The sequence below is a fragment of the Saccopteryx leptura genome, chromosome 1 (genome assembly GCF_036850995.1).
Source record: "Saccopteryx leptura isolate mSacLep1 chromosome 1, mSacLep1_pri_phased_curated, whole genome shotgun sequence".
NCBI classification, from domain to species: domain Eukaryota; kingdom Metazoa; phylum Chordata; class Mammalia; order Chiroptera; family Emballonuridae; genus Saccopteryx; species Saccopteryx leptura.
Window position 1 is genome coordinate 164,927,196 of NC_089503.1, and position 22,014 is coordinate 164,949,209.

Genomic DNA, 22,014 nt, shown 5'->3' on the forward strand with positions numbered 1-22,014 from the left:
ATAGGCATTGTCATGAAAGGAGACCTCACGTACTTATTCTTAAAGTGGTGAGGGGACCGCGTTGAGACAGACACTTGTCTTACCATTTGTTCTTCAGGCAAAAAGTCACGCCAAGCAGGGAATCAAGGAAGTAAAGAGCAAGCTGAAACACAAGGTATGCCTTTCCCTCCTTTCCCTTCAGCCTGGTTCTTGCCTCATTATGAAGCTTGTGCTTCCCGGGTTGCAGGAGGTGCCCGTGTTTAATGACTTTTGAAATTGTGCTTAGCTCTATCTTTGGGAATGTATTTTTCATAACACACCCCCCGGGCAGCTCTCTGCCATGCTAGGTGTACCCACTGAACAATCTTTTTATTGTTTGCCTATTTTATCGCAGAGCTCCTCAGATCTTCAAAGGTGCTTCAACAGGACGTATGTTTCCATAAAGTTAATTGCCGTGATAGGTGCTGTTGAAATTCTTGCTTCAAGCTGATCATTTTTTTCTTTTGTTTTGTTTTGTTCTAAAGATGAGTTTTGGTGCAGGATTAAGCCACGAATGTCATTGTTTGGTTTTATAGGATCTTCCCAATAGTAGCTGCTTAAAACAAGGCATGTTCTTAATTTGCAGAAGTTTGTCTTTGAGGGTGTGTCTTTGAACCTGCAAATATTGCATCTGTGTGAGTGTTTATGTGTGTGGATATGTGTGTTTGATTTGATTGCACAGGACATCCTGGCGATTTTATCAGTTGTTGTGTTCTGAAATTTTACCTTTGGAGAAAAAAAATACTACTAAAAACTTTGGCGTACTGCAAATGAGTTTCATAGACATTTCATTCAAATTACTCCAGATAGTCACAGACTTTATTTTGGAAACAACTAATGCATTGTTCAGAAAAATGCAGGAAAACGTGTTTTTCTAACGAGGCTCTTGAAGCAGACACCTGAGCATTCTTTTGTCATTGGCATCTATATCTGATACTTGGTTGACTAGTCGAAGAGCCTCAGCGGTCAGTGGGGTATTTGTGAAATAACGCCTTGTGTATCCATGTGTAGGAGAACGAGGACGACGAGGGGACCTGTTCGGGTTTTGTACAGTACACCCCGGTTTACATGTTACACGATGGAAAGGGAGGGACCTTGGAGAGGCGGAGGCTCACCCAGGTAAGGTCGTTTACCCTCGTGGTCTCCAAAGTCTACAACCAGGGCGTCCCAGTGGGGTTTCTAGGAACAGTCATGGCCCCATGAATGTTTTCTCATGTTGTAAGAAAACCTGCACTTAAGACCAAGGAGGTGGGTGCCCCCCACCCCGGGAAGGTGGCAAGGGGAGTGGGGAGCCCGTGGTCCAGATATCAGTTCTCCGTGCTCCATTTTGTCCTCACGGAGCCCACCATCCGCTGGGCGGGGACATAGTCAGCGTGCAGTTGCCATGGCATCCGAGGAGCCTCAGGGTGTCAGAGATAAACTGAAGTTCATCCATGGGGCTTTGAGCATTAAAATCATCTACAGAAGTTAGAATGTGAGGTAAAACTATCTTTTTCTCAAGTTAAATATTTTATTTGCAATAAATAATACCTCTACTTATACACCGAAGCTACTTAAAATATTGTCCCAAAGTAGGAAAGTGTTCCCAGTCATAGCATTATGTGCTGGATTTTGCATCCTAAGTGTGAGTTGGAAGGTTTTAACAGGGCGAAGTTTGTATACGCCAGATCGTGTTTTCAGTGGCTGAGAGGAAACCAACTTTGAACATGAATTCCCCAGTGCGTTCTAATTGCTGCATTATAGAGGCTTCACGTACTACAGTCACCAAAGTTCATAGACCTGGAAGGTGATGGCTGGAGTAGGCACATCACTTACCTACGTCTCGTTCCTCATTAGCGGCTCCGCGGATGCTGAACGCGAACCCACCGCTAATGCTGTTGGTGTCCCTGGCCCTGCGGACCTGCAGCGTCTGCAGAGATGGCTCTGCCGTCCTTCCTGGTGTCTGCAGGGATAGGGGGAGGGCCAATGAGGTGGTAGGTGCAGAAACCTGGCCTTTGTGAAGAAAACTCACTCAGGTGATGGAGGGACCTGTGGAGTAGGAAGGTGCAGTTAGAGACAAGGGTAGGGAGTTCAGAGCCAGAGAGACTTGACTTTGAATAAGGTACCAGCTTTTGGCGTTGCGGAAAACACAGCATCCCTGAGCTTTAATTTCCTGAGTGTGTGAAACAGCACCTGTCATGTCCCGGGATGCTGTAGGCATCATGGATAACGTGTCTGCCACACAACAGGCACACGGTGAGTACAGTGGTACCTTGACACATGAGCACTTGAAATCACGAGCAATTTGAGAGACAAGCAGTCACTCGCGGGATTTTGCTTTAAGTCACGAGCAGATATTTGAATCACGAGCTTCCGCCACCCTCCACTAGATATCCTGCTGAACGTTCGTTTTCACAGGTTACACGAGGCTGTTTCGTTCAGTTCACGTGTTTATCTGGCCATGTGAGCATCTGAGAGTAAGTTATATTAGGCAATAGTGCACTAAATGAAAACCTCCTCCACCAGTCTTCTCCCCCTCTGCCAGCATCTTTGCCTGACCTTGAAGGTAAATACACTTCACAAACCAGTTTATTTCTTTACATTCTCTCATATTATGTGTGTGTGTGTGTGTGTATAGAAGCTTTGCTATATATATAGAATGTATTTGTTATTTATAAAGTACATTTTCTTATTTAAAAGCATATAAAACAAAAAAAAATGTGTGGTTTTTGAAAGCCAGAACAGTTTAATTGCATTCCCATTAATTTAAATGGGGAAACTCGATTTGACACACAAGCAAATTGAGTCACGAGCTCGGCCATGAAACGAATTAAACTCAGGTGTCAAGGTGCCACTGTAATTGGCAGCTGTCACTCTGTACAGATTCACACATCCAGCTGCTGGTCTAGAACGTGTAGCGGAGCGATGCATTGTCTGCTTTCTTCTCTCTTGGCCGTTACTTCCCAGGGTCACACCAACCGTCTAGTCACCAAAGGGATGGGGACCCGGAAATTGTCCGTTTCCGTTTAAGCAGCCATGACTCTGAGGTCCCCCAGTATACAATTTGAAAAGAATTAGACAGCTCTTGGGCCAAGAAATGTCTGGGTTGGTGCGACCTCGAGCATGTCCTGGTATTGACAGTAAAATTACTGAAATGGTGAACACGGACCGGGCTCACCCCATGGCCCGCCCACTGGCCTGTCCACACGAGAGCTTAACCTCAAGCTGCATCAAGATCTTTTAACATCGTTTTGTTGCTGGCTAGGTGAGTGGAAATGAAACACTTCATTTTCATCTGTGTTTCTAAAGATGTAAAGGAAGATGATGGTCCTTTGCATTCCATGAATGTGTCTGAAACTGAGAAAAGAAAAAGAGGCCCATTTCCCAGTCTGAAGGCTATAGGAAAGGACAGGGCTGTCAAGATGGCATGCTGCTTTCACGCCGCGTGCCGCAACGTGGGTCATCTTCTGAGTCGACTGGGACCCGCCCTCTCCTCCCCAGCAAACAGTAACTTGTGCGTGGGTCTGCTAATTAGTATGGTGACGCTCTGTTTTGTTGATGGGGCTTAAATAAATGTCAAGGGTACAGCCATGGAGAGCTCCCAATTAGGCTCTCCATTTGTAAAACCCGGCCCTTTTCCCTTTTGTGTGAAGATGACAGCTCCAGCAGCGGCCTGCACCTAACAGGACTCCGGGGAAAGGGGTCCTCCGGTTTTAATGAAATCGGGGGCTGGTTGGGGCCGGGGAGGATACACACACTGCTGGCCAGGTTTAATCTTCATGGCACATGTGCCTTCTCTCATCGATATTATTTCAGAACAAAACACTGTGGACTCAGTGAGCCATGTTTAGACCCAGTCTGTTGTCTGCAGTGATGCTTTAAAATATTTCACCTGGAGAAGTGTAGTGGCGTTCTCTAAGGATGAGTCATTCCTTTATGTGATATCTCAAGTCTATATAAATCTAGGATATGGCTCCGTTTTTAATCAGATCAGCCATTCTAATTTTGCTAATATGTGTTTGTGTGTGTGTGCGCGCGCATTGCTAAACACACACACACACATGCGCACGAGCGTTGGTGAACTGGTGGCTGGAGCTTAGCTGTACTCGCCATCAACATTAGCAGATGAATGGCCCTAAGCAAGCAAACACCACCCCCCAGTCTAGTGGAAGTGCAAGGCTAAAGCTCTTTGTTGCTAAGCCCCGGTAAAATCCAGACACACATCCCTCTTAACTCCTTCCCGTCTGGGCCAAATAGCAATCCACTCAGATGTGTTTTCAGCCTCATCAGTTCATGACATTTAGAAAGTGGAGTAGAAACTATGAAAGGAAGGCTGTTTCTCCATTTGTACTGTCCTAGAAAGCAATGCCTGGTCAAGACTCACACTTGGAATGCGGTCAAGATTTCCACTCAGATCTGGCGTTTACAAATAGAAGTGTTTTTAATAGAAATATTTTCTACTACCCCCAAGTACTATTAAACTTGTGATTATTTATTCAATTTATAAGTATAGTCACAAAGAGACTAACAGTTTGAGAGATGAATAGTTAACTTTGTATAAAGAAGGGAGAGGTGAACACTTTAAAATAACACCTGAGTGATGATTTTCCATTTTTTTTTACCCTCTACCCAGGGGGATATGCACACTTCAAAGGAAGCTTTGCTATCTCTTTGAGCCCTATGTATTTATTGGTTTATAAATCATCCTAATGGATTGGTGGAATATAACAACAGCAGCAAGCTCATTTTATGATTGATGAGTAATGTAATTTCATGTTTAAAGAGTGAACTTAGCAGTTCTATACTCCTTTTTGGTGTGAAAAGACTTGCAAGTCAAGCACCTCAAAGCCACATTTTGTTTGAATGGGAATCTAAAAGAATTCCCAGTCCATAAGCATGCTTTTAAAAATATAAGCAATTGAGTGGCTTATATCTTACAGATAATGAATCTCATATTTTAAAAAGCTACTGATGAAATTAACTTTCCATGAAATTTATAAGGAAAGACAAAACATGTCGATTCTCTGAATGATCTAGCCCCTGAGCACAGTAAATGGAGGCATTGTCACACCTCGTGCAGAGCGTGTGGATTACAGTATTTTATTTAGGAAACTCTCGTCTTCATGGGAATTCAGTGGGCCCTAGGAATAAAATGAACGTAATTAAAGATGGTATGTCTCACCCCGGTGACATAATAGATTTCAGAAAATGGCACACTTGTTGGGACCCTTGGACAAATACAGTCTGTTGAAGAGCTTTGCTTTATTGGTCGAATGAGATGGCACAGTCATTGTTTGCAGAGGAAAGTGGCCATTCGCTGCTTCTTCCAGGAAAAAGTGATTGTAAATCATGAGAAAGAGCATTGTGACCTGGGGGTGGGGGGTGGGGTAGGGTGGCGGGGGTTGTGTGGGAAGTAGACGGCCCAGATAACTGGAAAGAATACTTCATATAAATTTTGCAAAATTATAAAAATAAATTGAACCGCATCATGGTTAGCAAAAAAAACAAACAAACCCTTTTTTAAAAAAAATTTTAGCACTTTGTTTAATTTGGCTCAGTATTGAGAAGACTATTATGATCAAGCTAACATGTTGAATTAAAGTATTAAGGACATATTAGCAAGTTCTAGATGATAAATTTTTTTGGCAGTGTTTTAAGTGAATGTGTTTCCTTTCAAAGATGCTCAGCAAAAATACTGCCTCAATGAAAACACATTTTAGCAACGTCTGTCCCAAAGTCCCTCTTTCCCAGAGCATGTATTTACTCTAATTTAAATTTATGTCACTAATTTTTAAAATTGATCTTTTGAGCCCAGTTTGAAAAATATGGGTGCCATAGCGTTAATTTGAAAGTAAGTTATTTTTTGTTGTTGTTGTTGAAATAATATTAATTTCCACCGTGTCAAATACAATTATAGTTCAGCTTGTGCCCCACATTCCCCTCCCCCCAAATTTGTTTATGGATTACAAGGATGCCCTCTAGTGGGCATCTTCTAATACTTCTTTTCCTTGAAAGGAGATAGTTACACAGAACAAAATTTTATAACTATAAAATTTACCCTTCAGAGTCATCTTTTTTTTTTTTTTTAGAAGCACAATAGAGTACACCTGGAGACATTTATACTGTCATAAAGGTGTTCAAGAACATTATTCTTTCAAAGAAAAATGACTTCAATACCAACTCTTCTTTTCAGTAACTGGCTGGGACTTCAATTTTGAAATGGCTAGCTCAGCTGAATAATATCTGCATATTAAAAACACGTAATGGAAGATAGTCTCAACTTCTGTGAACATGCGCAGTATTTATTATGAGATATTTTTTAGGTTGAAATGTACCTTTCAATGTTACGATTTTACTCTTCTAATTTATGACTGCAAGTGGCCATGTCATTTATTACAAAGTCTTGAAATGAAAACAAAGGTACTCAATTTTTCCATTTAGTAAATATAATGGATATAACCATGCTAGACTTTACATCAGTAATCACGTCACTAGTGTTTTTCCTCATTATTTTCTGTTCTATTTAACCTTTCAAGAGTTTTCCTCATTACCTCTTTAATTATTTTAGGGGCTTTTGGTGAAATTAAAAACAAGTCTCTCTTCCAAAAATCCCTAATTTTTATAGACAAATACTTCTGTTTTTCTCCCCTGGGCATCCTGGGGTAGAGACATGATGTGTTTTCCTTCATGTTTTGTGTGTGGAACTGCTTTTAAGGTTAGTCAGTGAGCGGTATTTGTGTTGATGAAAAGAAAAGCCAGTCTGCTCTGTGTCGGGGTCATGGCTGCCGCCCGTTAGTGTCCCCCAAGAGAGAGAGACATTGCCAGGAGTGTCAGTAGACATATAAGAGTGGAACAGATTCTTATTATAAACTGACCTGGATGTATATCTCCTCCACATTGCTATAGTTCCTGATATAGAACATAAAATATTAGAATAATATAGAAATAGCTTAGCAAGTTAGCCTGTGCTTTTATAAATGCCTCTGACATTTGCAAGATAACACTTTTGAAACCAAGAGACAATTGCAATTTCTGTTAAGATTCTTGCTGCATTCAGCGCAGAAGCTATTTGAGACCCTCTCTCCACACACACACGTTTATGCTTGTTATACATTGATATGGTAATCAGAAAAAATAAAATCCAGCTATAATTATTTCCCAAAGGTGATCTTTTAATCCTTAGTTGTGAACCTTTTCCAACATAGCGTATGAGGGTGATTGGAGAGAATCTGATTCTGTTCATCGGTGCTGACTTTTTAATTGTCTATCCCTGCTAAAGAATTCGTCGTCACAGTTAGTTAGTGAAAGGAACCAAATTCTATATGCCTTTTTGAAAAGACAATGGACAGGTTCTGTACTGAGAAACCTTTTTCGATGTTGAGATCTTGAAACCTTGACGGCAAAAGTGAAATTGCAAATAGTTTGCCATTTATCAAAGGATTCCTTTTTAAATATTTATTTGGTTTTGGGAATATTTTAACAATCTTAGGCAACTTCTTGTGTTTACGGTGAAATGCTACTGTCAGGTCTTTGTCAAAATTTGCATTTTAGTAAAGAAGAGAAAAAACAACAAAACAATATATTTTAAATATTTATGGTTAACATAGTTACATTAAGCATCGTAAAAGTTGGCTTGAACATATCAACAATTGCCAGCCATATTGCATATAGACACAGGTGACTGGTGAAACCTTCCCACATCACTCCTTTCAGTGAGGGTCAGAATGGCAGCTCCAGTCTTGCCATTGGACAGGTTTTTATATAGTCTCTGATCAACAATGGAGAGATGAACTCCAAAGTACTGCTGTGTTTTTAGAATGACTTTATGCAGGATTTTACCAAATTAAACTTCCTGAAGGAAGTCAAAGCTACCTAAAGGAAACTTCCTACCATCAATTACCGGGCTCAGTAAAAGGATCAGTTCTGACTTCATATATTCTATCCCTAAAATCTAACATGAGGATTTCTTTAGTCTAATTTTAGTATAGTCCCCAACTGGATGGTTATTAAAATAATCTTCCATTAATGCTGTTTGTCTTGCACTGTGTACCCAATGGACTTACCCCATAATGGAGTCTAGCTAACTCAGTCCGACACAAACTACCTGAATATGTACTCTGTACTTGTCGACAGATTCCAAGGTCATGTCCTCCAAGGAATCTTCCTCTAAAGACTACGACATCCTGGGTCTGCTTTTGAGTTCACTTGCCTTCTCTTACCTTGTTTGGGGCCATCATGGACAAATTCAGAAACACTTTCTTTTGTTGACCTTTGTAGTCACTCTTTCTCTTCACTTCTTGACATTGCCCTGGTCACTAAATAGACCCCATGTGGGAGTGTACACATCATAGGCTCTGGAGTAAAACAGTCCTGGGCCGGAATACCAGATACGCACTCACCCACTGGTGGACCTCAGACAGCTCCCATGCGCCGGCTTGGTGAGGGATGCTGCCATGAACACTGGAGGTGGCTGTCTCTGTGAGATGATTTCCTTCCCTTCAGCTAACCCAGAGATGGCATTGCCGGATGGTGTGGCAGTTCTACTTTTAATTCTTTTAGATCCTTCACACTGTTTTCTGCAGTGACTGCACCAATGGACCTCCACCCTGCCACTGTTTATCTGGAACATTGTCACCCTTGAGTATTCTGTGACCATCCCTGGCTGCACAGATGAGGTTAACACTTGCCACTTTCAGAGTCTTTCTCAGGTTCGTTCTCAGACAGTGGTTTCTTCAGAGTCTCCTTGTCCAATGTAATTGTAATGGAAAGAGCTCTTCTGGTCTGGGGTAGTTGAGACACCTGGAATAGAGCCCTAGTGGTCTCATCTTGCCCAAAGACACGTTTCTTTGGTTCCCCAATTTGTAAAATAGGGAAAAGCATTCCCCCAAATTGGTTGTAAAGTGGATACTTAATGAAACAAAGCCTATAATACTCCTGACGTACAGACTGAAGCCAGTGACTTGTGTGTAAGTCACCGAGATCTATCTGTGCTGTGGTTTTCCACCTGTGAAAACGACGCCACGTGAACTTTCAAAGCCCTTTACATTTTGTGCCCTGCATGCCTTTTTAAGGTATTGCCATTATAATGCTGCATAGCAGAGTTTTTAAATATATTCTCATATTATTTCATGCAAGTTCTTTTTTTTTCTTGTGCTAGGTTGCAGAATATGTACGCACAGGGGTTTGCTGTAGGCTTTGGGTTCGCAAGAGAACACTTCTGGGCCTCAGTTACTCCAACTCGAAAACGGGGAGAGTAGCACAGAGTCCTTTCTTTCAAAAAATACACATTGTACAAGCATCTTAATTTAAAAAAGTCTAAAAAGTTCTATTTGCCCATTCTTCTGCCTCTCTCTCTTATTCCCGCCCCCCTCTACCCACTAACCCCCTGATGAATTTCAGTTTATCCAGCATGTTGCCTTATTGAGGTCTGTCTGCCATCTAGTGACAAATATGATAACTGCATGAGTCACAGGCTCCTGCACCGGGAATGACTCTCAGCCTTCTGCTGCCTGGTGGACTGATGGAAACCATTAAACCATCATAGTGAAAGGGAGGGAAACCCTCATCTTGCTTCTTGCAGCTAAACAAAACCCGGAGTTCATTGGTTCTGTGATGTGGGCTCTCTGCCCCTGTAACATCCTCTGTATGTTTGCTTCTGGGTTTTCCTTCAATGGTAATGCTCTTCTCTCCCATTGTTTACCAGCCCATGTCCTTGATTGCATTCAATGTCTTGCCGTAGGTGAAGCTTCTCAGGCCCGGTTTTCTTCTCTACTAGATTACACTCCACGCTGACAGCTTTTCCTTTACCATTTTGTATTTCTTCACCTTCTTATTCAGCGTCCCTTGTTTTTGCAAGGGCTTGACTTCCAAAATGCCGTGGGTTCTCCTATCTGTGACCTTGACTTGTGTTTCCATGGGAGCTGGATTTCTTTCTTTTTTTGTGTGTGTGGCAGAGACAGAAGACAGAGAGGGGGACAGATAGGGACAGACAGACAGGAAGGGAGAGAGATGAGAAGCATCAATTCTTCGTTGTGGCTCCTTAGTTGTTCATTGATTGATTTCTCATATGTGCCTTGACCGGGAGGCTACAGCAGACCAAGTGACCCCTTGCTCAAGCCAGTGACCTTGGGTCCAAACTGGTGAGCCTTGCTCAAACCAGATGAGCCCGCGCTCAAGCTGGTGACCTCGGGATCTTGAATCTGGGTCCTTCACATCCCAGTCCTATGCTCTATCCACTGCGCCACCGCCCAGTCAGGCTGGATTTCATTTTAGAACCACATGTATTTGGAACCCACTGGAGCCCATTGGAGGAGGCATGCCACCTGGCTCTCCATCTTGTTTTTAGTCCTTTGCAGAGGGTGGTGTAACACTCTACTTACTCTGTGTGCTTACAATGTCTTGTGCATGCAGGAGGATTCCCCTCTGACATGTCTGGGACTGGCTCCCAAGAACATCACGAATGCTGATGGTTATCTGCTAATGTGGCACAGTCTTGGGTGACAGGTGAAACTACTTTTGTTCAAGTGATAGCTGCACCAAGTTCTAAACCTGCTTCTTGGGTCCCAAAATGATACTTAGTTTTCAAAGATAAAATGGTAAGATGATGATTTGAAGTTTGGAGAGACAGCCTCCTGGCTAAGTTTTGTTGTGTCTTTTTATTTTGTGTATATTGCGAGATGTTTTAATGGGCGAAGGGATTGTATTTCATTTGGCAGAAACAGCGCATGTACGTATTATTTGCCTAAATGAGGTGTTAGTTGAATGCGTGTATTAATCTCCAAGGTAGATTTGATTGCTAATGTCAGCATCCATCAAATAACAGACCAGAGGGTTTTGCCTGAGATTGTAAAATTCACTGTGATGTCAAGGACTAAAATATGTAACTTTTATTTTTCCCTGTGACTTAATTATTAACTCGATTACCTCATTTCCTAAAATGTTAATCATGTTTTAAATAATCAGAACTTGAAAAGCTTGAAATGTATAATTAAAAGAGGCTGCTGGCTAACTTTATGAACACCCAGACAATGCCATTACCATCTGTTAACGCTTCCTAAACATTGGAGGTAGCTAAACACAGTGTCACCATCTCGTGTCTTGTGGCCATAAATTAAAGAAAGCTGCCTCTTTGTAGGGCTCTGGTCCGGAAGAAATAAAGTTTTTCCTCCCCTTTTCATAAACAGTTATAGAAAAAGCTACATATGTTTCAACATTCAGAAAACAGAAAAGCTTTAGTGACAACAAAAGACACAACAAAAGACACAAGCTAGGGAGGCAGGCTGACCTGGATGTCCACTCCTTTTCCAGGTGTGTGGACTATGTCATATCCTTTCCCAGAACTTTGAAAAAATATTTGTAGGGTTTTTTGTCCTAGACATCTTATTATTATTATTATTATTAAATATTATTATTATTATTTTGGTTGCAATAGTTTCAGTATGTTGTCTGCTTGTAGCTGTAATTCTTCATCTGTCTCGTAATCATCTTTTTTTAAAAAAGCATCTGTTCCCAAATTGAGGCCATGTTATGACCGTCTCAGTATGTATTTTGGGGAGCTGTGGTTAATAATTCATGATCAGTGTTTGTTTATTGATGCTTGGAAGCTCTCTCCCTCTGAATGCTCATTACTGTAAGATTTCCATCCAGATCGGAACCGGAATAATATTTTTCTCTGAACACATACCATATGCACAATGCATTCCACTGACAGCAGCTGTGTGTATTTATTATCTTTCTAGTTTAGAGAGATAAAAAGATCTGCTCCCCTTCCCAAAAGCTATAGTCAGTTGTATAAAAAGATGTATATATATATATATATTATTTTTATTGTGTGTATTGAGATTGTTTTTTCTCCATCGCAGTCACTTAGAGTTCAGTCTCTGTCTCATTTAGAGTTCAGGTTTCCTATAATGCTGTGTCTGCAATGTATGAATCCAGATAAAGAGAGGGAGGGAGTGGGATTGGCTCTGTGTCACCACCCTGAAGAACACGCAACATGTTTTCTGCAGTTGAAGCTTATTTGCTTCCAGAAAGACTCTCATTTACAGAAGGGTGACCGGGTCTTTGTGCCCTGTGTTGAGTGTTCTCAGCATGGTGCAAGCAATTCTTTACTTCCCCGGAAGGCATTGCACCTGCATCCTGACCCACCAGACATAGTGGCACAGATGTGATCTGGGTTTGGTCAAGCTCAAGGGGCTGGTGATGTTTTGGTTAAACAAGCTGCCACTTACTTTTGTCTTGAATGTTAATCTAATTGATTGTAAGTCAAGCATCCCTCAAACAGGGATCGACCTCCTGGGTGGTTGCGCCTGTGACTCCCACACGTTCCATCCTGTGGTTTGTTTTTGGTTTGTTGGTTTGAGGTTGAGTAAGGGTTGAGGTAAGTCATCTCTGACTCCTTCTTCCTGCTCAGCTTGACCAGCTGTTGGGTTGTGTTCAAAAACCCCGAATGCAGCATATTGCTTTTCAAAGTGTTCCCTATCCAGTCAAAGTCTCCCTTTACACGTTGTGGAAGAGATTTACTTGCCTAATGCCCACTTGTCATCGACCCCTCTCTCTTAGGGACGATTAAAAAGGCCTCTGAAAAGCCTGGATGGCGCTCTGTACGATGACGAAGACGAGGAGGAGGAACGGTCCAGCAAGTCAGTACTGGCTTTGGTGTCCTACTGAGCGATGTGGCTTAGTGCACAAGTCGTAGATTCCAAAGGATATGCCGTAGAGCGTGCGTGCTCAGCGATCACATAGAGCTCCCTTGTATTATCACTCCTTAGCAAAAGAAACCCATGCTTGTGGGCATCTTGTGGGGGATAAACCTTGAGGTGGGACAAGCAACAATGCCTACGGTGATGTCTGCGACATGGGTGAACCCGCCCAAGTCAGAACCCAGCTCTTCCATGAGGAGGGGCGGAGATAGCACTCAGTCGGAACCAGACAGTGGGGGGGGGGGGGGGTGAGTGGGGAGAGACTTAAGTCTGTGGTGCTATCAGACAAGGAAAGTTTAATATGTGTTGAAAATCAGTTTTATTCCAAAATAAGGGAATTAATAATAGTATACATTTGACTTCTTAATTTTAAGACACAAGGGTGACAAATAGACCTTTTTTTAATTATTATTAAATATATCTTTGTCTCTATAAGGGAAGGTGTGTTCTTCTCTAAGACCAGTGAATAAATCAGTACAGGAAGAACCATATAAAAATATTGGACATGAACTTGACTATCGCAAATGTGGACAGTCTGCTATTTCTAAGGCTGGTGTCCTAAATCCTGCAAAATTCATTGGCCTGGTGTGAATCCCCTGCTTCCTGTTTGATGGAGGCGCCGTAAACTTTTCTTCTGTTTGTTCTTACATTAGACCATCAGAATGGGCGGTCTGGGAAGTGGTATAGACATCACTGTGTAGGCTTTGGCCATGAACCTGTTATCCATGTTCTTGTTCTGCGGACGTAATGTGCTTGTGCATGGTGAGAGGTGGTGTAAGAGCCGCACGGACGGTTGTACAACCATCCGAGTGTGCCCTGTCTCCCTTCAGGTTGTCATCTGAAGATGGTGAAGAAGCCCCTGCTTATTTTTACGATAGTGATGACTCTGTTGAGCCCAGAGCCAAGACCCCTTACTCCGGGGAGATGGACCTGCTCGGAGAGATCCTGGACACACTGAGCACGCACAGCGCAGACCAGGGGAAGCTGGCCGCGGCCCGAAGCTTGGACTTCTTCAGGTCCATGGATGATATTGACTACCAGCCCATGGTTAGTGCGCTTCTGGATATCAAATTGCAAAAAGACCTTCTTACCCTTACTGCCTATAGCCTGATGCTATAGTCTTAGTTTGTAGACGTCTTTAACGTCTAATAGGTAGATGTCAACACGACAAAGATATGATCAAATTTAACCATCAGGAAGTATTTCCAGTAACAGAATTCTAGTGGTTTCCCTTTCATTGAACCCGTTCTGGAAGCGACTGTCATTCATTCAAATTCTTTGGTCAAGTGGCAACATTTTATGACAATCTAATTTTATAGTTCCTTTCCAGAGATTTTTTTAAAATGTGAAATGTCCCCACTTTTATTTTTTCTCTATTTCCTTGGTCTTAAAATTTTTTTAACAAGTGTACTATTTCAAGTAATTTTTTATTGTTCTGCTTCAAAATTGAGCAATGCTTCCAACAACTTGAACTGAATGCTTTAGAAACACTAGAGATAGAAGAATGACTGTCCATATCAATAATTCCAGAACTTGGCATTGATTGTGTACTCTGATTACCTGGGTTTTTTTTTTGGGGGGGGGTGGCTTGGCAAATTCTTTTTATTTTACTTTATTTCCAGCTTTATTGAGGTATAATTGACAAATAAAAATTGTATATATTCAGAGAGTACAACTGGGTGTTTTCATAGGCATGTGCCTTGTGACATGCTGACCACAGTCAACTAATTAGCATATCTATCACCTGACATGGTTACATTTTCTTTCCCTTTTTTGAGGGGAGAGCATTTGGGATTTACCCTCTTAGTAAATTTTAGGTACAGTACTGTTAACCGTAGTCATGGTGCTGATCGTTTGGTCTCCAGATGGTACTCATGGTCATAACTGAAACGTACCCTTGGATCAACCTCTGCCCCTATCTCCTGCCCCCCCACCCCACCCCCAGGCTCTGGCAGCCCCCACTCTCCACCTCCATGAGTCGGACTCTTACCTACATGTCAGTGAGATCATGGAGCACGTGCCTTCTGGGTTTATCCATGTTGTCCACAGAGGCAAAGTTTTCTACCTTTTAAGGCTGAATGACATCCCATTTTTCTTCCTCCATCCGTCCACCCATCAGTGGACATTTAGGTCGTTGCCGTGTCTTCACTGTTGTGAACACACTGCAGCGAACACAGGTGGGTGCAGCTCCAGCGTCAGGATAGTGGTTCCATTCCCTCTGGAGACGTTCCCAGAAGTGGAAGCACTGGGTCAGAAGACAGTGCCATGTTCTGTTCTTTGAGGAGCCTCCACACGGAATCCCATGGTGGCATCAGCAATGCGCATTCCCACCCTCAGTGCGGAGGCTTCCCTTTCTTCCTTTCTCGAATCCTCATCCTCCCCAGCACTTAGAGTCAGTCTCCTTGGAACTTTATAGGCTACAGTTGCAAGGATGTGGAAACAACACCCCTCTGGTTTCCTTCGTGGTAACAAAGTGGTAGGGAGGTATATAGAATTAACTGCGAAGGGATGGTGAATCCCTTCTGAAGGGATGAGGGGAGTTCAAGTTCCCAGTCTTGAAAGATAGTGATGTTGTTTCAAAATGAAAAAAACCCCCACATAATTGCTAACATCATGTTATCGTTTTATCAAAATTCTCCTGAAGGTGTTGTTTCCTCTTTCAGAATAAGTCCAACGCGCCGAGTGAGAATGACCTAGCCATCCTCTGCAGTGGGTGTGGGGACCAGGCCGACTGGCATCTCGGGCAGGACGACAGTGCCCTTCACGGCAGGCACCTCCCTCCATCCCCTCGGAAGCGGGTCTCCCTGAGCAGCCTGACAAATACCCTATTCATCCTGAAGGAGGAAAACCACGCCAAGCCCCTCAGTGTGGACCGTGTGAGCGGGCCCCTGGAGCTGGAGGAGCCAGCTGCCCCTTCCGAACTATATGCCTCGCTCGCTTCTCCAGAAGTCTCCCAGGCCGGGAAAGGAAAAACAGAGAAGGAGGAAACACTAAGGCAGGTTTCGGATGATCTACTGACCCCCAGCGTTGGGCGACGTCCATCCACTTCAGTTCCTTGGGAGAAAGAAGGGAAAGAAGCCAAAGAGTCTTCCGAAGACATTGGACTACTCAGCGAGGTAGTGTCATTGTGTCACATGACGTCTGCCTTCCAACAGGACTTGAAGATTTCGAGCGAACACACAGGTGGAAACCAAGCTTAAGTCAACAATGAAGAGTCAGTCTCTTGCTTCCAGGTGTCTCTGGAGACGCTTTAGGGTTCTGTGTCATTGATACAGTATACAGTACTTTGTAGGAATGACAGCTTTGGTGACTGTCTACAAATCACTTTTCATTTGGAGGATCACTTGATCTCCTGGGTACATATGACCCATTGATTTTTAAGTGTAACTCTTTACTGTGCTCTTAAATCAGGTACTAGTTTGTATGTGTGTTGAAGGTATCTGTTGAACCTATGATTTCCCAGCATTGGTGCTTCATGCTGTTCCTTTTATTTAAATTAAGTATGTGTATATAACCCCTGCACCTAACCAGTCGCTACTGTATTAGTCTGGTTGAGCATGAACTGATCAAGGTATGAACCCTGATCCGGAATGACCCTGGAACTGCTGACACGATTAACCCACTAATTGCCTTAATCTTAACGCCTCTAGTTAGCATACTTAACTAATTTATGGGAGTGCTTGTAAATTCTCAGAGATAAGTTATACGTGTCCTGCAGAGCAATAATGCCTTTCCTAGTCATTGAATCAAGGACAAAATTCTTTTTTTTTCTAGTTATAAAAGCGCTCTGTGGACATGGTGGGTAGCCACGTGTCACAGAGTCCCCAGGTCCACCACCCCTTCATTTAGTGATGTGCATGAATGACAATGTGAAGTTAAATACTCTGGTTTACACATGAGACACTGTCATTGTTTCCCCATCTCTCTGTACCCTTAACTTTCTAGGAGTCCTCCCTCAGAAAGCCAAATGCCATATAAACTGTCCTGATTTTTAAAAAAATGGTTCTAGTTGTCTCCCCTTACCTAATAATGATCTAAATTGTTTCTGTCACCTCACATTTACTTTCTGAAGTGATTGGCTTGATATTTCAGAAGTGTTCGAGTGATAGAAAAATGATGACGAGAGGACAGAGAGTCGCTCTCCATCCCTGAGCACCAGGTCTCTTGTACGCACGTCACGTTAGTGCAGCACATTCGTCACAGGGAATCAGTTTTGATGGTCCGTGCTTTCTTCAGTTTCCCCCTGTTGTCCTTTTTCTGTCCTAGGATCCCATCCAGGAGAGCACGTGACATTTGGTTGTCACGTCTTCTTTGACGCTCCTGCCCCGCCCCCCCACTTGGCTGTGATAGTTGCTCAGACTTCCCTGGTTTCTGGTGACCTTGACTGCTGTGAGGCGTCCTGGTCAGATCTATAGTAGGAAGCCCCCCCTCTGTTGGAATTCATGTGATAGTTTTCTCATGATTCCACAGGGGCGGTGGATTTGAGGGAGGAGGTTCCCAGAAGTAAAGGACTGTTTTCATCACATCACCTGAAGGGCCCAGCCGGCCATGTGAATGTGGATATTAGCGTTGAACTTGATCACCTGGCTAAGGCTGTGTGTGTTAGATTTCTCCACTGTGCAGGTGCTCTGCCCCCTGCCCTTTCCTTCTATGGTCTTGGAAGGGAACCGCTGTTTCCTCTTCTTCTGGGCACAGGATCTACATAACTCACTTGGAATTCTGCATGGGAGACTTGTCTCCTCTCTCAAACTCATCAGAATAGGAGTCATGTATTGATTGAATGGTGAGAGGCTAGATTGATAGGGCAAAAAGCCCAGTGATGTTAGGGCTGATTGGCTACCAGTCTGTTCACTGTGTCTGCTTTGCGCATTCCAGTTATGATTACTTTCTAAAAATGGTCATTTTAGAAGAGGATTTTGAGAAAATCATTCAAGAACCCCACTGGGACTGTCCTCTAAAATATTTACTGGAAGAATTTAACTTTTAGGTAAAGAAAATGTCAGAAGGGGGTTTGTTAAAAAAAAACAAAAACAACATTGCTTAAAAATATTCAGGTCGGTTTTTAAATAATTGAAAGAAGATGACCCAAGTTTTTTTCTTTTTTCAACTACATTCTGAAATCTAAATGGATATGTTTTATTTGGAACAATTAATTATTCACACATGTTTATAATGGAAGACTTACCTGGTTTTCCTTGTAAGAGTGACCCTGTATATATTGAGGAAGAAAAGTTTTTTTTTTATTATCTTTTTTTAACCACTAAAAGTAAGACTCAAGGTTCTTGTCAAATTCAGTTTTTATATACTGATTAAAAAATTCCATCTTGCTCTATGGATGGATGTAATAAGAGATGTCCATTTATCAGAAAAGCTGCATTCAGTGGGAAGGGAATAAAAAAGAAAAAAGAGGTCAGTCTGGTTGTTAACCTGCTCAGCAAATAACTCCATCATCATTTTAAAAAAGAATGCAGAGCAGCCTTTTAATATAAATATTGGAATGATGTATTCTTCTGTTCTCTTCAGAATTCAGTCTGCAGGGGAAAGTACTCATGATTGTGGCACCAGCAGGCGTGGGGCACTTGTTCATTCCCTCTGGAAACACCATGGCCCCAGAAAGTTTGGTTCCTCTTTCCAGCTGCCACCTCAGATGTCTGACCAAATTCCTATGTAGCTTGGTGGGTACTCAGCCTCCAGTCACCGGCCACACTTCTGTCAATGGTATTCTAAACTGGGTCTGTCTGTGCCTTACTTCACATACAAAGTCAGCTGCTAGAGTCCACATCCGAAACACAAGCAAAGATGGAAACTCTATAGGTTATCATCCTTGGGAAAAAAACAATAACAGCAACCCTAAAAGACTGGTAGCAAGCCTTAGTATTTCAAAACTTGAACATTTTGAATGTTCTGAGTCTGCCCTTAAAAACCAGGATGGTGGTGGGTGTGAGGAGACCTCCCCCACGTTTCACCCATTCTCCCCACATCCACTGCCGTACTGGGGAGTGAAATGTAAGTGAGGTCTGAAAGGGACAAAAGTGTCATTTTCTGCTGGGTTCCTGTTATCTATTACAAGTAAGCCAAATATTTGTAAATACCCCTGCTGTTTGATTTCTTTTTAGTTATTGTTCCGAAGAAGAAACAGACGTATATAACTGAGAGAGTCTTCTGGCTCGGGTTCAAGGTCTTCCCATGTCCTCTAACAGAACCTTGGCTCCCCCCCGAGTCCCACCCTGGTGTTTACGCTTTGCCCTTCCACACCATAGCTGTGGTATTTCAGGGGGGGTGGAAGAGTGGTGTGTGAGTTCAGGAGCTAGTGGTTTGTTCAGGGAGAGTTGTTAGGTAGTATCTTCCAGTGGTTTCCTACTTTAGTGTATTTTAGAAAGGCACCAAATTACATAGCATGATTGTTTTCATGATTAAAAATTAATAACTCATTCATTTAGGAAATATTTATGGACTGTTTGTACCAGTCCTATGCAAGGTACAGTCCCTGATGAGGACATCGGGAAATAAAATGATTGACATAGTCCCTGCTGTGAAGGAACCAGTTAAACAGAAAAGGAATTGCAAATCTTCATAATAATAATAATAGTAATAATAATAATAATGAATTCTGCTTAGATGTTATTAACCCAAGATTCTAACACCAAAATGTCTTTCCAAGCTGCTTGATCAAAAAACATGCTCTGCGTTCAGAACCACAGTACCATTTCTGACTTCGTGAACTTTCTGTATGATTATATGAAGTACCTAAAATAATGCTGCTAGCTAAGAAGCCTATTTTTAAAGGACAGATTCTGGAGATAGAAACTGAGTGTCTTGTGTGTCTGATTTTTCACCTCCACTGATGCTCAGTCCTCCAATCGGGGGGCGTAGGGTCTGGAATTATAATGGAATAATGGTCCTTGTGACACTTGGGATTACCCCAGGGGTGTGGAGGCACGTGGCTGGGAATCCAAGGGTCCCTGTCTTTGTCTTGGTTACAGCTTTCTCTAGAATCAGTCCCCTCCCTTTTAAATGGAAACAGAAGGAGACCAGGGCTTTCTCTGGCATTTTGTGCTCATGCCCTAATAATAGGACACAGTAATGCTGATGAATTAATTGTTTCTTAAATAGGGAGAAGAAGTAGGCTTCTAATCAAGAGAAGAAAGCTGTGAATATTCTCAATATCTGTAGCTTTTCTAGAAAAAAGAAATCTGCATTTTTCAGGGAAAAAAATTATTTCCATGAATACACTTTTGGATGCAAATTCCATTTTGTTTAGCATAAAAAGGCCTTGATTCTGGATAGATTTCTGTAGATCAGGCTGTAAGAATGTCAGACGAATACCCGAACCTAATTGCTCCAAAGCGCTTCATGAGATGGAAAGCAGTTCTTTCAAACTCTGAAAGTAACTGGTCTCTTCCTTACATTGAGCCCATTTTAGCATCTGTTTCTTAAAAGCTTACGTAAAATCCAAGCAGTTCACGTTTTGATTTGGTCATGCTAGAAAAGTGTGTGTATTTAGAAAGAAGCCTATTTTATTTGGAAAGGAATAGAATTTTGTGCAATATTTCTTTTGCATCATTTAGTTGGGATAAATACGCACATCTGCTGTCCCAGCAGAAGCCTTAAGGTCATGTTTTTCAGTGTTTGTGTAAAACTGTATGTAGCAACATCCTAGGTGATTTTAGAGAGGAAAAAATTGTCTTTGTATTGTTGGCAGGAGAAATGTTTTTGTTTATTTAAAATAATTATGGATACTGCATTATAACTAACTGCCTCAGCAACAATAAATATGCAATAAGAACATCCTGCACCTTAGATTAGTGTTAACAATATTGTTACTTTAAATGCAAATGTATGTATGCAACATGCTGATCCCACATGCGGCCGTGTAACCAATACCCAGTCCGCACTGTGTAAGCCTAAACAGCGTTGGTACGGTGATGTCCACCCATCCTGTCAATTGTATTCTCTTTTGGTATAAATCTTGAGTCAAAAATTTACACAGGGCATCACCAACACTTTTGGCCTGTCTGTAAATGAGGTTGATTTTTGTACAGTGTACAGTTTGTTGATCCTTAACAGCTTCTCCGGGTTTCTACTTTGATGATACTTGAATCAGGCAGGAAAGCACTGTGGACAATATGTAGCTCTGGATGCAATATGCAAATATACCAAAAAAAAAAAAAAAAGGAAATCAAGGAACGGAACAGTCACGTGGCCTGGATGCTGTCTATCCAGAACGCTATGTCTTTTTTTTTAGACCATCCTTGAGGGAAGTGAAGGAATCTTAAACTATTACAATCGTGTGTCTTAAAAGGTTGCCGCGTCACCAATGATTACCTCTTTGATGTGAGAAACCTCAACGTCCCTTTGTGTCTGTCATTTCAGTTTTCTATGAGGGCATTTGTTCATGTTGCACAACAGGGGACATTGAGGGACATGAGCCAGTTGGTCGCCCTCTGGTCGGTTCTGTGCTGTTAAGGATGGGACAGAAGTAGAACTCAGTGCATGCTAACGGTACCACATGCATGAAGCCAGCAGCCTTCAGGGAGCCTCACTCCACTGCCATTGGTTATTTTGAGAGCCATTGAATCATCGGATACCAAAAACAAGATTTCTGGCATCGGCTGCCATTCAGTACTCAGAGCCACGCCTGAAACAGCGAACAAGTAAGACGTGCATGAGACCTACAGCTTAAATGGCATCAAGCTTTTATTTCATTTTCTTTTAACATAAAAGGCACGTGAGAGGTTCCCACTTACACTTTCCCAAAGCTTGTTTTCTTTTGCTTTAAAGAAATCACTGTGTAAAACGACTGAGCCTTTTGCTGGACAGGGTGACAGACATCTTTAAAAAATCCAGCCGGCACTAAGACTCGCGACATTTTTCTTGCATCCTTGAGGCTACAGGTTAAGTCATCTCTAACGCTGAGTACTACTAGGAGAACCTTGTGTGTACAAGGATTGTTTGGGGAACTTTTAAAAATATGCAGAAATAAATATCGAATGAACAATGTTACCGTAAAGTGCCCAACAAAATGCCGTTATGAAATAAAATTGGTCGTGATCAAAACTTTGCATGGCCGGTGGCTCTTCTTTGGTAATTGGGCAGGTGTCCCCTTCATTTTTCTAGGTGACCGATGGAAGGACCCTACCATTTCCACCTCAGCTCTGCTTCATTGCAAACTCAAGCCCACATCTTCCTGACAGGGATGGCAGACGGGTTTTATGACACTCTGTAATCGTAGGCAAGGTGTATGTAGTGCCACTGAGTGTATCAGACAGGATCATCCATGTGAAACAACTGTATTTATTGACTTTTTTTTTTTTTG

At 42.2% G+C, this 22,014-nt stretch overlaps 1 protein-coding gene across 5 annotated transcripts in view; it reads left to right on the forward strand.

The window, feature by feature from the left end:
* Window positions 1–20,877, forward strand: part of DENND1B (DENN domain containing 1B) — a 158,494-nt gene extending 137,617 nt beyond the window's left edge. For all 5 annotated transcript variants that reach the window (XM_066379884.1, XM_066379882.1, XM_066379883.1 and 2 more), the window contains 5 exons: window positions 98–154; window positions 1,030–1,137; window positions 12,559–12,638; window positions 13,529–13,745; window positions 15,362–20,877. In XM_066379884.1, the coding sequence (XP_066235981.1) occupies window positions 98–154; window positions 1,030–1,137; window positions 12,559–12,638; window positions 13,529–13,745; window positions 15,362–15,898 (999 nt within the window). In that variant the 3' untranslated portion in view covers window positions 15,899–20,877. The remainder of the gene's footprint in view (window positions 1–97; window positions 155–1,029; window positions 1,138–12,558; window positions 12,639–13,528; window positions 13,746–15,361) is intronic.
* The last annotated feature ends 1,137 nt before the right edge of the window (window positions 20,878–22,014 follow it).